Genomic DNA, 16764 nt, shown 5'->3' on the forward strand with positions numbered 1-16764 from the left:
TGTAGACCAGGCTGGTCTCGAACTCACAGAGATCCGCCTGCCTCTGCCTCCCGAGTGCTGGGATTAAAGGCGTGCGCCACCACCGCCCGGCTAGAAGAGTCTTTCTGCCATAGACAGTACTCCTGTGCAGCAAGTAAAACTTTGAGCAGAGTTCCATTTTCCCCCGCATACTTCTTAACCACCCTTCATCACCTGTCACCAGGGAAAAAATAGCCAAGAAAAATCTTTGTTGAACAGAGAAAACTTACCATGCTCTTAGTGTATTAAATAATTGAATATGTTATATTTTCTTAAATTTCGGGATTTACCATATTATCAGTATACCAAAAGTCTTTAAATAATTTTGAGAATTCTGTACTGGGACTTTTATAATTTTGAGAATGGAAGGAAGGAGGGAAGGAAAGAAACTGATTATTAGCTCAGACTGCCATGATAGCCATTTTGAAAAGTAGTGTTGCTATTTTTTGCAGTGCTTTTACAGCACGGAGCTGAGCCAACCATCCGAAATACAGATGGGAGGACAGCATTGGATTTAGCAGACCCATCCGCCAAAGCTGTTCTGACTGGTAAGTCTGTGTGCACTTTGGTTGTTTCAGGAAGAATAAAAATACTTAATGGGCTAGGTAGATGTACTCCCTCATGCAGGTGATGACCTCAAGTAGAGTTTGAACATGATGTAGTTTACTTATTATTTTGCTGTCTCTCAACAGTTGAATTTGATTGTTGTCTAAAAACAATAGTCTTTTTTTCTTTCAAATTTGTATTTAAATTTGTCATTGTATTGGCAGAAGATATGATAAACATGTGTTGCTTCAGGTATTCAGTATATTTTTTAAAATCCCCAAGTTTTTCAGACAATTAATGTATTTCTTTATAGACTATTATGTTTTTGGTGTAATGATTTTTTTTAAGGAATTCTTTTAAAATACTTTATTCTAGTTATTTCAAAAGTATGGCTGTTTGAACTAGAATTCATTTCCTTGAAATCTTTTGACATTAGTACAGCTCTAGTTTAAGTTAGCAGGGTTGGTTTGAGCTATATCTACTTCATGTATTTTTGCCTTTACCTAGTATGGTGTTCATTTAAGTAACTACCATTATTTCTGATAGTCTCCCTCACCCCCCAATTCACAGGTGACTATAAGAAAGATGAACTCTTGGAAAGTGCCAGGTATGTACTATTAAGTATATGTGCCATAAAAACTCCACTGGGGGGGGGGGTGGAAAGATGACTCAGTGATTAGGAGCACTTGATACTCTTGCAGAAGACTCAGGTTCGGTTCCCAGCACCCACAAGACAGCTCACAACCATCTGTAACTCTAGTTCCAGAGGTTCCTATACCCACTCCTCATCTCCTTGGGCTCCAGAGTAGCCCTGGCTGTCATAGAACTTACTCTGTAGACCAGGTGGATCTCAAACTCACAAGGATCCACCTGCCTCTGCCTCCTGAGTGCTAGAATCAAAGGCGTACACTACCACTGCCCAACTAAAAATAAATCTTTAAAAAGCAAATTCTTGCTAGACACCTTTAATTCCAGCATTCCAGAGGCAAAGGCAGATGAATCTCTATGAGGGGATGGAGACATGACTCAGTGGTTAGGAGCATTTGATGCTCTTGCGAAGGACCAAGTTCAGTTCTGGTACCCTCATCAGAGGACATAAAATTGCCCTTAACTTCAGCTCCAGGAGTATCTGGTGCCTCTGACCTCTATAGGCAGCGCACAAAACATGTATGTGTTGTATTGTGTACACACACACACATATAACACAAACACATTTATAAAGAACAAAAATTAGATATATTAAAAGAAAACAGATTTCACTGTGAATCTCTGGTTCTTCACCCCCAACCTCCAAATGTGATAATGGCCCACACTTGTAATCTCCATCCATGGGAGACAGAGTCAGTAAACTTACAATGAGTTTAGGATAGCTGGAGCAACAGAGAGAGTTCCAGGACAATCTGTGCTACAGAATATGACAGACCTCATTTTTTTAAAAAAAAAAATTGTCTAATGCCATAAGCATGCTTTAAGAGAAGACTTTGTTTTTAATGGTTAAATACATAGTATAAGCTACTAATGCATGTTTTTAATGTGTGTTTCTAGGAGTGGCAATGAAGAAAAAATGATGGCTCTGCTTACACCATTGAATGTCAACTGCCATGCAAGTGATGGCAGAAAGGTATTTGCTTTGATGATTTTTTTTTAGAATTTTTTATCATCTGGTGATAGGAATGTATATTTATTATAAAGTCCTGGTATTTTCTTTTTAATTTTAGATAATAATTGAGATTCTTACTAAAACTCACTGATAATGAACATTTATTGCATATTATCTCTATGCAATAATGAACTTTAAACTTTTATGCTATGCTTACTATATATGTTAATTTCCTAAAACCAAATTGAGCTGGGCTATTTTGGCATATGATTTTAATCCCAGCACTCAGGAGGCAGATGCAGGTGGATCTCTGAAATTGAGGCCAGCCTGGTTTACAGAGCAAGTCCTAAAACAGCTAGGACTGTTAAATAAAGAAACCCTGTCTCAAAACACCTCCCTCCCCCTGAAAAAAAAAAAGAAAAGAAAAAGAAGTGTATTGTTTATTAGCAATGATTAATCATAGTTAGATTTTCTTGTATTATGTTTGGGTTTTTGTATTTTCAAACATTTTATGCAGCCATTATGTGAATTTCATTAGTTTATTTGGTTACTGTTTCAGTCAACTCCATTGCATTTGGCAGCAGGATACAACAGAGTAAAGATTGTACAACTGTTACTGCAACATGGAGCTGATGTCCATGCTAAAGATAAAGGGTAAGCTTTGAACAAAAGTGAGGCCTTCTTGTTAGCGTCCTTTAACACACTATCTCCTTAACGAAAACATTTTCCTGTTGCTGTTTAAGGAAATTGTGATCTTTTGTAAGATGCAAGTTGTTCTGAGCACCATAGGGATTTTAAAGCATGAAACCTACCACTCAGCTCATGAAAGATGCCCCATTAATTTGAGTGAGAAATAGAGACTGATGAATGGAGTTATTAGGAGATCCTTTAGAAGATGTATGCTCTGCCCATATCTTCAAGGCAGGGTGTGATGCCACAAGCCTATAATCCTTTAAGTTGGAAGAGTATAGTCAGAAGACTCAAGAGGTCAGGGCATCTTTGGCTGCATAACAGTTCCAGGCTAGCCTGGGCTATTTGGAACTGAGACTCAAAAATAAATGAACAAACAAATAGAAAGCAGACTTTAGATAAAGAATATGATTCTATAAGAAAATACAGATAGTGCATTTAAGAAGTGGTAAACAAGCCAACTTTGATGACACAGGTTTATAATCCCATCTCCTTGGGAGGATGAGGGAGGAAGATCATAAGTTGAGGCAAGCCTGGGGCAATTTAGTAAGATATTCGTACCATGCCACCCCCAGTGAAAGGGAGGGGATGTAGCCCAGTGGTAGGACTCATGTTTTAGCACAAAGGCCTGAGCTCAATCAACAGTAACATGCGCACACCCCAAGCTAACTTGGCTAAAGCAGAGGGAGATGATTCACACTGGACAAATCTCAGAATTGGAGAAACTAGTTAAAAAAACAAACTAGTTTTAGAAAAGTTTTGTTTTTATTACCATAAGGAGCTCAACTTTTTTCTGCAGTCATAAGCATTTTATGATCTGAAATAAGGAGCTTGTTTTATTTTCAAGGAGCTTAAGGAGAGATGTATTATGGGATAATACTCGTTGGATATTTGAAAGGTGGAGATTAGAAGTGAGGATAGCAGTATCTAAGAGTGAGCACTGTGGAGTGAGCTTCTGCACAGCTAGGATCTCTAACAGCGGTTGCCATTGTAGTGGAAAAGTAGAGATAGTGAAGATCTGGATGTGAAATGAGAGGAACAGAGAAAACTTTAACATTCTGAAACTGAGAGTTAGACCCACAGCACACATTGAAGTATAGAGGGGAAATGGTTTGGCAGAAAACATTGTGCTAACTTTTAGAGCTCTTGGTTTCATGAGAATGTAGAAATTCAAGCACAAATATTTAGTGAGTGGCAGTGAAACTGGTATTCAGGCAAGGAAAGAGCTGTGTATTACCAGAAACTGCTCTGGCAGTGCTTGTGCCAGTTAGTAAAGCTGATCCCCAAGAAGAGGGAGAGAGGCTTAAAGGTAGAAGCCAGAATGTTAAGGTTATACAGTGTAAGTGTTCTTCCTTTTATTATTATTATTCCTTTATATTACAAAGGAATTTGGCTTCAGTTTACCGAGGACTGTAGCATTTGCCTTACAGAATTTCAAAAGATGTTTCAAAGAAGACCTGTTTATTCAGAATAAATCTGAAAAGGATATGTGAGCCAGAACAACAGAAGGAAGGAAATCTATACCTAGGAAAAGTACATGTGCAGATACGTAAAGAATTATAAAGCCAGAGAAAAGCTCAGAACCTTGTGTGTGTTGTGTTACTTAGAACAGAACCAGGCGCACGCCTTTATTCCCAACGCTGGGAAGGCAGAAGCAGATGGATGTCTGTGAGTTCAAGACCAGCCTGGTCTACATAGTGAGTTCCAAGCCAGCCTAAGCATATATCGAGACCTCATATAAGGGAAAATTTAAAAATTAGAAACGTCTCTTCAAAGAAAGCAAGGAAGAACAATGATATTAAAACAAGAATGCCTATAAGGGATTTACCTTTATGAAAATCTGGCCAGAGTTTAGAGAATAAATTGGTTTAGAGGTTGTTTATTTAGGTTGTAACTATGTAAGCCCAAACTAGTTATGAGTAGTAGTGGTGGGGAGAAAAGGAATATGGATTTGAAAGAGACTCGGGAATTACAATTTGAAGATTGCCCTAGACTTAGGGACTCAGTAATAAAGGGCTTTTTCCCTCCCTTTCATTGCAGTGATCTGGTACCATTACACAATGCCTGTTCTTACGGTCATTATGAAGTAACTGAACTTCTGGTTAAGGTTAGTTCTTCTGTGCCTTATTATTTTCTGTAATTACATAAAATGATTTGAAATGCATAGTGTTTCTGACTTATTTTTTGTTTTGGGTGCTTGGTAGAAAGTGGGAATAATTATAATCATAACATGCAGATTATTGATAAAATAGCATTTGCTTGCCTTCAGATTTTTGAGATACCATGCAATGTTAAATATGTAGTTGTCGTGGGTGGGGGTAAGTGGAGAGAATGGGAGGAGGGAAGGGAGTTGGAACTGGGATTAGTAAAATGAAAAGGATAATTTGTTTTCTTTAAAAAATTAAAAATAAATGAAAAGTGGCACTAAAAAGGTCACATTAAAGTGTTAATTGAGATGAGGGATCAGGGACTTACCAAAATAAGATTGAAAATACATACAGAGGCCCTGAGCAAACACCAGGTTGACAACCCTTGCTAAAGAGTCTGGTTAACAGAAGACATTAATTCAGTGACTGCATTCCATGACCAGAATACTCATTATACCTAGGAACAGGGGGTACCAAGTCACATCCCTGAGTTAAATAATGAAATATGGCACCAGCAAATACAAAAATAGCAATGAGGGCTAGCAAGATGTCTTAGTGGGTAAAGCCTTTTACTGCCAAGCCTAACGACCTCAGTTCAATCCCTGGGTTCCACATGGTAGTAGAAAACCAACTTCTTCAAGTGGTCTTCTGACCTCTGCGTGTATACTGTGGCACATGCATGTGTGTGCGCATAGTAATTTAATGTGATGATAAATATACTTTTTTGCCAGGCGGTGGGGGTTGTTTGGTTGACTGATTGGTTTGGTATGCGCCACTACCACCCGACTGACAGTAAATGTACTTTCTTTGTTTTTTGAGACAGGGTTTCTCCGTAGCCTTAGAACCTGTTCTAGAACTAACTTTTGTAGACCAGGCTGGCCTCGCTCACAAAGATCTGCCTGTCTCTGCCTCCCACTGGGAGTATATCTGCTGCCACTTGGGAGTATTTTTATTGTAAATTATATTATACTATATTATATATTGTATGTGTATTATACTACTGCCTGGCAATAAATATACTTTTAAAAAAATTTTTAAAGCATAACAATGTTGGCACTTGCCTTTAATCCCAGCACTCTGGAGGCACAAGCATGTGGATCTTGTGTGAGTTTGAGGTCAGCCTGGTCTACATAGTGAGTTCTAAGCCAGGCAGGTTTACATAGTGAGACCCTGTATCAAAGTATCACAAATAAGTAAATAAATGTTTTTTAAAGGATAGCAAGGCATTTTCTCAACTTTAATCTTCAAAGCCTCTAAGTGCAAAAAAGCAAGTAGTCTGATCTGAGGGGAAATTCTGTCAGATTCATAACTAAACATCTCTGCCAAGAGTTGACTGTTATTTTTCACTTGAGAGGAATGTCAGACTCTAATAGACTGCCTTAAGGTTCTGTCTGTAACTGGTTTTGTTTGTTTGTTTGTTTTTCAAGACAGGGTTTCTCAGTAGCTTTGGAGCTTGTCCTGAAACTAGCTCTTGTGTAGACCAGTCTGGCCTTGAATTCACAAAGTTCTGCCTGCCTCTGCCTCCTGAGTGCTAGGATTAAAGGTCTGTGCCACCACCACGTCATCATCTGTCTGTAACTTTATTGTGATCCAGGTTTTAATGTTGGTTTGATATAAAATTAGAGAATATAAAGATAATTGTTTTTCTAGTTTTAACTCTTGCATTTAGTTTACTTTATGTGTGGAGGAGGCAGTAAAAATATAATTGAAAATGTAAATAAGGCCCAGGGCAAAGCTCCATAGCTTCAGGATGAGTGCTCGAGATGTACCCATTCACCTAGACTGTGTGGCTTTGGGTCTGGCTAATCTCACTGAGTAATATTTTCTTTGTGACTTATTTACAATAAAGGTTTGACTATTAAAAAATTTAGAAAAGCTTAATGGTGGTGATGCACAGCTTCAATCCCAGCACTCAGGAGTCAGAGGCAGATGCAGGCAGATCTCTGATTTTGAGGCCAGCCTGGTCTACAGAGTGAGTTCCAGGACAGGCAGAACTACACAGAGAGAAACCCTGTCTCGAAAAACAAAATAAAACAAAATAGAAATTAGAAAGGATATATAAATATTGGCAGGCTGTTGACATGAAGTATGTAAGAATAAGTGAGAACAAGCTTCGGTTGAAGTCACTATAAATAAAATAATAAGAGTCAGCAAAAAGACCTAAGTTCACAAAAATAGCACAAAAGATGTGATGTCTACTTCATGTTTTAAACCTTCTAGAGTTTTGGGTCAGGAGAGGTGATTGGGGTTAACAGCATACATGATCTTGCCTAGGACAGGAGTTTGGATGTACCCATGTTATGTACCTCAGGCAGCCTGCCTCCAGAGACCTTGCCGTGATGCATGTCCCCCACAAACTGACACATGCAGACACATGTAATTAAAAAAACATATTCACCTGGAAAAAAAAAGCTAGAGCTTTTAAGTTGCCCAAGTATAATATGTGATGTTAGCTATTTAAAAGATTACTTTAACTCTGTGCTAATGGAAGCATAGTATCAAAGAGTCAAACCACATTTAGGAATCTTATTATTTCAGGCTCCTCCTCTGCTGCTGCCTTACTCTTCTTGTTCCCTTCCAGTTGTCCAGTAACAGGCTAATAAGTAAACCACAATGTAATAAAAAGCTCCTCAGCAATTCAAACTAGTGATGCAGCCCAAGTCTCAGGAACATTACTGTGTGAAAGAGCTAAACACACACAGTCTATTGTGCTTCATTTTTTATGAAACCCAAGAATACATAAATATGATACTAAAAAACCAGGGCAGGGCTAGAGAGATGGCTCAGAGGTTAAGAGCACTGATTGTTCTTCCAGAGGTCCTGAGTTCAATTCTCACAACCACCTGTAATGAAATCTGGTGCCCTCTTCTGGCCTACAGGCATGCATGCAGACAGAATACTATAAACAAAATAAATAAATAAATAAATGTAAAAAAATAAGTAAAATAAAAAACTAGGGCAAAAAAAATGCCAATGAAAGAAGCATAGAACCCTTCTGTGGCAGTAGTGGTCCACGCCTTTCATCCCAGCATTCGGAGGCAGAGACAGGCGGATCTCTGAGTTCACGGCCAGTCTGTTCTATTGAGTGAGTTCTAGGACACAGAAAATCTCCAAAAACAAAAACAAAGAAATATGAATCTTGTTTCTTGTGGTGAAATGGATCTGTATCTTTCAAAATTCACTAAGCTATACGCATTAAGAGTTCTGCTTCCCTGCATGTAAATTATACCTGCAAAAAGAAAGGGAGATTCCTACAGAAGACCCTTTACTAAACTTGAATGTTAAGTTACACAGGGTTAGTCTGAATTCTCTTAAGAATTGAACAATAACTATACACCTTTTCTTCCCAGCATGGTGCCTGTGTAAATGCAATGGACTTGTGGCAGTTTACTCCTCTTCATGAGGCAGCTTCTAAGAATAGGGTTGAAGTGTGTTCTCTTCTCCTGAGTTACGGGGCAGATCCAACACTGCTGAATTGTCACAATAAAAGTGCCATAGACTTGGCTCCCACTCCACAATTGAAGGAAAGATTATCATGTGAGTATATGTTCAACATGGGTGCGATGGCACACACCTTTAATCCCAGCACTTAGGAAGCAGGTGTAGATGGATCTTTTTAGTTCAGCCAGGGCAACATAGTGAGACCCTGTCTTGGGAAAACATGCACATGATACACAAACAAAAAAGCCATATAATACTTAGCAATATACATGACCTAAATGAATGAGCTTTTTTTCTTTTTCACAATTCTTTTCTTTTGGGAATGTATAAATAGTAAAATATTTTCTTTATAGAAAGCTGTCCTGTTTCTGTTTAGCGTAGTTAATTTTAATACTGTGTAAAAATATATTTGGGCTAGTTTTTCAGTTTAAGAAATATAAATTATAGTTGGATTTTACCCATATCTTTGGGTCTTGCTAGTTCGTTTTACAAAAAGTTGTTTGTTGTCTTATAAATATAGTCCCTGGGTTATGACATATAATGCTCTTTACTACCTCAGCCAAATTCTATGGTTTCCTGTGTAGTTAAAGAAAATATATTAAGAAATAAGCACTTGATTTAGATATAGTATTACTACATAGAAATGAACTATGTGAACTGAACTTACATTATTCTAACAGTAAATGATAGTGAATGATTTCACAATTTTTCAGATCTAATAAGTAAAAGAAACTTTGAGAAAATGCTTTCTTTAATGTTGTTCATCCTGAGGAACAACTGATGAGCCAATGTGTTTGATCCATAGTTACCTGGTAGGCATGAGCAAGACTATCTTCTACTGCTGGAATGCTAGCGTAGGGGTCATGGTCACCCTTTGTAAATTCTCGGAGCACTCTGGGATGGGAATAGATTGCAATAATGTAGATAATCTCTAACCCAGTTATAGAATAGCAGCAGACCATGGATTTTCCTTGGCCTAAATTTACATATAGACTTAGGAATGAATTGAGCCATGACTAAAGGGAACTAGTCTGCCATTGTTAATAATATAATAATAATAATAATAACGAATCCCTATTAGTCTTATCTATGGAACCTTAATCTGGCTATTTTGGAGATTGTTTTTAAAATAATTCCAAAAAAATACTACTATTTTGCTAGGTAAGCCTCGTACTGTGATAATTTCATGTAGATGCAAATGCTTCCTCTCTTAGATGAATTCAAAGGCCACTCATTGCTGCAGGCTGCACGGGAAGCTGATGTTACAAGAATCAAAAAACATCTTTCTCTGGAAATGGTGAATTTCAAACATCCTCAAACACATGAAACAGCATTGGTAACGTTTCAGGCTTAAGCTTTTAAAATAACCAAAACTAATCATAATGTCTGATATTAGTGATGGCATTGTTTTTAAAATACTCGTCTGTTTGTTGGTTGGCTGGTTGATGTTTTGTTGTTTTGGTTTGTGAGTCTAATATCTTACTATGTAGCCCAGATTGGCCTTGTATGTGTAGTAGCCCTCCCTCAGCCTTTCATGTTGAAATAGGTATTTGCTGCCCTGCTGAACTAAATTCAGTTACTCTAAGTAATGTAGAAAGATGGACAACCTCATCCTGCAAAACATAATACTAGTAGTTTAAGACCCTATCTGCAGAAAAAAAAATCCCATGTTCTTGCATGTTGGATATAATTTCTTATTATATATATAACATACAATTGGTCATTTGTGGTTTTCCACAAATTGAATTAAGTATCTTAGAGTTACGTCTATTAACAAACTGGCATGATACTATGTACCTGGGATCCAGGAGGCTAAGGTAGGAGGGCTGCAAGTTTAAGGCTAGTCTGAGCCACACTAGCAAGATTATCTTAAATAATCAAGTGGAGGCAGGGCATGGAGTGAGAGAGGTGACCTTTGTGGAACTATGAGAAAGTAATAGTGTGTAGTGAACTCCAGGAGCTACCAGATGATTGGTGAAATACAGAAGCATGGTCTACCTTCAAAGTAGAAATTCCAAAAGAAAATAGGAACCTCTGTAATATAAGCTTCACGATGTTCCTTAGGTAGAAGGAAATGAGTAAAGTAGGCTGCCTGATAGATAATATGTTTTCTTCCTTATGCCTTAATATAAACTATGAAATTTGCCACTTAACGTTTTTTAAATTTATTTACTTTATGTGCATTGGGGTTCTTGCCTGTATGTACGTGTGAGAGTGTCAGATCTTGGAGTTACAGTTAGCTGCCATGTGGGTGCCAGGAATTTAACCTGGGTCATCCAGATGAGCAGCCAGTGCTCTTAACTGCTGAGCCATCTCTCCAGCTCCTGCCATATCGTAATTGCCAGCAAAATCACCCTGCACTTTAGGGCCAGTAAGTAAAAGACAGCTGTGAACATACTAATGAGCAGGCAGCATATGCAGCCTGTGTACTCTGAACAAAGACAATGGTTCCCATCCCAGTGCAAAGGACAGGATTTCATCACACTTCTCAGAAGCATGCATTTCTGGAGCTTTTCTGTGTAATATCAGATCATAGTGGTCTCAGGTAATGAAAGGAAAACAGCACAGATGAAAGAATGTACTGTGTGTGTGTTCCTCAAAGTATCCTGCTGTAAGCATCATGTCTTTAACTTTAAAACGTGCTAGGACTTAAATGTTCATAGGTAGTTGTAGTGTAGGTGCAGTTTCTTGTCCAGAGATTGCAGGCCATTCCCTAGGATAGACAGAAGGGTAGGACTCTAAATTGTTATGGGTATAATAAAAACTTCTTGGAAATAAACATTTTTTTTTTAATTCAGAATAAATGTGTGTCAAAAGAACTGTGTACCTGTTAAACTTCACTCTAACGAAGGTGAAGGAATTATTTTGGTGACTACAACAATATCAAAGAATGAATCAAGAGCATAATTGAGGAACGGACAAAAAGCAGAACAGGGACTGGAGAGATGGCTCAGCTGTTAAAAGTAGTGACTGCTCTTCCAGAGATCCTGAGTTCAATTAACATAAACCACATGGTGGTTCACAACCCTCTATAGTGAGATCTGATGCCCTCTTCTGGCAAAAAGGCGTACGTGCAGATAGAGCTCTCATATACATAAAATAAATACATAAATCTTAAAAAAACCAACAGATTTTATAATCACTGTATGTAGATATATAGAGCAACTTTGCTTAAAAATTTTAGTCAGAATTTTTTGCCCACAATTTTCAGATTTGGATTTTGACAAATATTCACATTGATTTGGTCAATTATTAGTCAGATACTGAATACCAGTTATACCCAAGTATTATCCGGATGTTGAGATTGTAAAGATTTGTGCCATAACCATAGATAATGTTTATAAAAGGCAAATCCCTCCCTCCTTTCTCTTTCCAACCTTAATACTCAGAAATGCTGCAGCAACCAGTTAAGGAAGATACACAACTTAGCAGCTAGCTCATCCATGCTGTTAAACCAGCAGAATTCAGAACAGAACAGATGGGGTACAACCCAAACCCGGGGCTGAGGATATATAGTTCAGTGGAAGAGCTGGGCTACCATTAATGAAGCTGTGGATTCAATCTTTAGCACTGCAAGAAGAAATGCCAATACTCAAGTCTTTACTTAACCTTTTAAATGTAGTGTTATTCATCCTATTAGTAGTGGCATTTTTAAAAATTGAGGACAAAGTTTAACCAGAATATTTAATAATACATAGTATTTGATCTGTGGAATTTTCCAGCATGTCAGAATTGTAATTACTACACATTCTCTCCAGTAGAAAGTCTTTTAAGAGCAAAATTGAGTAAAAATAAAACAAAGAAATTATATTGCATTTATTATCCTTGATTGGAAACACAAGTGTTCTTAAGTGAAAATGGTTCTGTATGGTCCTTGATTAATACTGCAATTTAAATTATTTAGCATTGTGCTGCTGCATCTCCATATCCCAAAAGAAAGCAAATATGTGAACTGCTACTAAGAAAGGGAGCAAACACCAACGAAAAGACTAAAGAGTAAGTATACCTTTAACAGTAGATGTTGTTGCTATTTTTTCATATGGAAAATATACTTATTGTGACTGGCTTTTTCTCTTTAAGATTCTTGACTCCTCTGCACGTGGCGTCTGAAAAAGCTCACAATGACGTTGTTGAAGTAGTGGTGAAGCATGAAGCAAAGGTATAATATACCATTTCTGGTAACCTTGGTAATCCAGCCAAGTTACTTTCTATTTAGTGCCAAGCTAGCTCCTTCAACTATTCATTCACTCTGTCATAAATGGTTTTTTTTCCTCTTAGTTTACAATTCAAAACAATCCAGGCTGGGGAATAAAGTACTTGCCACGCAGTTGTGTGGACCCGAGTTCAGATCCCCAGAACCCATGAAGCAGGAGGTGGTAGTGCTCCTGTGGCTAAATGGGAGGCAGAGGTGAGAGCGCTTAAGTACTTGCAGGCCAGCTAGCCTGGCATGTGCAGTTCCCAGCCTGTACAGCCAAGGTAGAGGGTGAGGAGCCACACCTAAGGCTGTACTCTTGACCATTGTGCATCCACACACATACACTCCTCAATACACAGATATTAGGAGGAGATCCTATGGATAATTTCCCAAGTCTATTTTTTGTTGCTGTTCGGAAATTTATGTATCTATTTGTATGTACATATTCCTGTATGTCCTTTTTGTTCCATTCCTTTTAATTCACTGATCAAAGTTATTCTTGACCTTTTCTTAATAGTACACAGAACACTTCTTATAGCAGGCAACCAGTCCTGCCCTGGTTTTCTTTTCTGACCAGCAGCTGGAATTCCTTTATTAATATGATAGCTCCTCTTATTTCCCAGTGCAGAGTCTGTACTTTCAACTATTTCTGTAACTAAGACAAACAACTTGAATACAAGTAAAGAAATAATTTGACTTAAAAAAAAACTATGTAATCATATTGATAAATTAACATTCTTTAGTTGGCATTTATGCACAAAGCATTTTACCCCTTGAATAACTACTTCCATCAAAGCTGTAAATCATTTCCCAATAACTTTGAAGTATAATTAGTAGTGAGTCCAGAGAAATGGTTTAGTGTGTAATGTAAGTGCTTGCAATTCAAGCCTAACTACCTGAATTGGATCTCTTGGTATCCATGTGAAAAGCCAGGTGTGGTGGCACACATCTGTAATCTCAATGTTCTGATAAATAGGAGAGAGACAGGGAAATTGGCCAGTTCACCAACCAGTTAGCAGAGTGGCAGAAACAATAAGACCCTGCCTCAACATGGTGGAAGGTGAGAACTGAGCCCCAGATGTCCTCTGACTTCCTCATGCTTCCACACACAAACATACATACAGACAATAAATATCAAATTTTTAATTTAAAAAATGCTCGGTAAAAGATGTATATAGCAGAAATGACAGTCAGTAGTTTCCAGTTGTCAATCCAAAGATTTTTACCTTCAAAGAAAATTTTTAGTGAAGACTTAATATGGTGGTACAGAAATGGAGCTGCTGTGAGTGGAGGGGAAAACAGGCCCTGAGTGGCCTGAGACCTTGTCCTCACTGGGTTTGCAGGTCAGTTTTTCTGACTTTTCCTTCCTTGGATTTCTACCCACTCAAGGAACTGCTTAAATTTTTTGGTTTCTTTTTCTGTTATCTTTAATGTCCTAATCTCCACTGGTTTCGGGAAGTTCTTGATAATGTATAAGCGTTATTTTTCCTACTGTAAATAACTAAATAAAATAAAGTTGGTTTCTGCTTAACTGCTTGGCATCCTCATTTGTCTCTGCTCTGTGCCTTCCTGGATCGCTTTTTCCTTCCATGTGGCACATTACTTGAAGAGTACAGGTACATGTTGAATTTGAGTTGTGAGACTTAGTGGGACCATTGTGATTGGAGACCACTCATTTGCTTCTGTCCAGGACTTGTAGTTTCTAAAAACCCGTATCATGGTGCAATGACTGAAGAAGTCCCAGGCAAACCAGCAAAAGTTGGTCACCTTAATATATATCACTCAAAGCTTTCAGGGGATGGTTTTCAAAAAATATGATTTAGTATGTGAGTAAACATTGCCCTGAACATTTTAAATAAGTTTTCAGTTCTGTAATCATTGGCACCCATATTCTAGTTTTATGCTTATTGAGATCTTACTATGTCCATCTTGAAATATTCTCTGATGACATGAATTATTGACCAATGTTTCAAGAGACACTGGTGGACATAGGATTAATTAGTTATACATTGAATTATTTCCATGATAAGGAGGCAGAATGGAAATGAGGTGGTCTTAGAGGTAGTCTTTAAAAGACACAGTCAAATTGAAAGAATTCTACAACAGAATAGTTCTGTACCCACTACTTTGATACTATCACCAGCTATAGTCTCTTACCTACTCAAAATCTGTCATATTTTTCACACATTTTCAGATTACTGTACACATACTAAATATTCTGTGTTAGATGTTTAAATACAGTTTTTCTGTAGGTGCAAAATTTATATGGGATTAAATGTGCAAATCTTCAATGTTTATTTACTGAGTTTTAACAGATCTATACCTATATACATATACAATATATCTGTGCAACCAAAATCTATTAAAGAACACAGGCTAAGTGGGTAGTGGATACTGCAATGGTAGATTGTCTCAATGTGTAAGGCCCTGAATTCAATCCATAAAAGTCCTTCATCTCGGGCAATCTTTACCAAGAGCAGTAACAGCTGTTCTGAGGCTTATTTATCACAAATGCTTACTCTTTAGTCTAAGATTTTCCCATTTAGTATAATATTTTGGTGATAAAGCAGCATGTCAACAGTGCCTTTGTATTACTGAAGAGTGTTCCATTGTAGATGTATCGTATGTTTATTCACATAATATTCTACATGATACATGGTATAAAAGATTAATTAAGTAGGAATGAGAATTTTAATACTAGCTCACCTCTGGACTTGTCCCTGACTGTAGTATATCTTGGAGTCAATCATAAAAATTATGTGTCTCAAAGACCTGTAAAATTTCAATGAACACAACTTTTTCAATCAATGTCTAGTTCTAAATAGGGTGAATTCATAAATGCTTTAAAACTAAACATAACTTTTTTAAATGTTTAATTTACTGTACTTGGCAACCCACATATTAAACCAAACTTGGATCTTCATTCTGATACCAGTTTTCATGGATTAGGGAATTTGCACTCTAGTATTGAGGTGGGGGAAATGCCTAATTTGGAATTGGACAGTTGGTTTCTTTTAAAAAGAAAAGAAACGGAACTTTTGGTATTGGATGACTTTAGATGGTGCTCCACAGCGCTCATTTCAGTGTTTTCTGCATTATTAAGGTTAATGCTTTGGACAGTCTTGGACAGACGTCATTACACAGAGCCGCACACTGTGGCCATCTGCAGACCTGCCGCCTGCTGCTGAGCTACGGGTGTGATCCGAACATCATATCCCTCCAGGGTTTCACCGCCTTGCAGATGGGAAATGAAAGTGTGCAGCAGGTGCTTCAAGGTATCGGGCGCCTTCCTGGCAGTCTTTTTAAAGGGTAACCTTTAAGGGTGTCACGTGTCAGGTGTTAGGTGTAGGAGTTGGTAATAAACAGAAAAATTTTGAGAAATGTTGGCCTTCCTAATTTAAAATTCTTAGCTCATTATATTTGATACTTAAATGTCATTAAATTATAATTAGGACTTGTTCAGTAGCAAATTCCGCCCAGTTTCTCTGAGTAAATACAGGATACTGTAGCACGAATTCTAATTGTTCTTAATAAATAAAACCTGGGGTCAGATATTGGGTGAAAGCTGAAGGATCAGAGAAGCAGAGGAGCCAGCACTAGAGACCAGAGAGACCTTTTATCTCCATCAGTGTTCAGACTGCCCTGAGCGCCTGTCTCCTTTCTACCTTATATTCCTCTCTCCACCCAGCCATATCACTCCTGTCTCCACCTCCCTAGTGCTGGGATTAAAGGTGTGGGATCCCAAGTGCTGGGATCACCTTTGTGTGAGCTCTGACAGATTCAATCTTGTGTGGCCCAGGATGGCCTTGTACTAACAGATCCCTGCCTCTGTCTCCCAAGTGCTGGAATTAAAGGTGCCTAATACTCCCTGGCCTCTAATGTCTTAGCTGTTCACTGTGGTCTTCAGGCAAGCTTTGTTAAAACATAAACAAAATATCACTACAGGACACTGAAGTTATAAAGTTTATAAAGCTGATTTGTCAGGCATGATGGTGCACACCTTTAGTTCCAGTATTCAGGATGCAGAAGTAGGCACATCTCTCTGAGTTCCAGAACAGACAGGGTTCCATAGATCCTGTCTTTTTTCTTTTTTCTCCCGTTTCTCCTCTCTCTCTCTCTCTCTCTCT

General features: G+C 37.9%; 1 protein-coding gene across 4 annotated transcripts in view; it reads left to right on the forward strand.

The window, feature by feature from the left end:
* The window catches only part of Tnks2 (tankyrase 2), a 59149-nt gene that overhangs the window by 13000 nt on the left and 29385 nt on the right, over positions 1–16764 (forward strand). For 3 of the 4 annotated variants that reach the window (XM_005352179.3, XM_026781200.1, XM_026781199.1), the window contains exons 3-12: positions 471–566; positions 1135–1171; positions 2110–2185; positions 2724–2818; positions 4895–4961; positions 8352–8538; positions 9657–9778; positions 12347–12438; positions 12523–12601; positions 15741–15912. In XM_005352179.3, coding sequence (XP_005352236.1) covers positions 471–566; positions 1135–1171; positions 2110–2185; positions 2724–2818; positions 4895–4961; positions 8352–8538; positions 9657–9778; positions 12347–12438; positions 12523–12601; positions 15741–15912 — 1023 coding nt within the window. The remainder of the gene's footprint in view (positions 1–470; positions 567–1134; positions 1172–2109; positions 2186–2723; positions 2819–4894; positions 4962–8351; positions 8539–9656; positions 9779–12346; positions 12439–12522; positions 12602–15740; positions 15913–16764) is intronic. The other variant, XM_026781198.1, reaches the window with a different exon arrangement.

The sequence above is a fragment of the Microtus ochrogaster genome, chromosome 8, assembly GCF_000317375.1.
Source record: "Microtus ochrogaster isolate Prairie Vole_2 chromosome 8, MicOch1.0, whole genome shotgun sequence".
NCBI classification, from domain to species: domain Eukaryota; kingdom Metazoa; phylum Chordata; class Mammalia; order Rodentia; family Cricetidae; genus Microtus; species Microtus ochrogaster.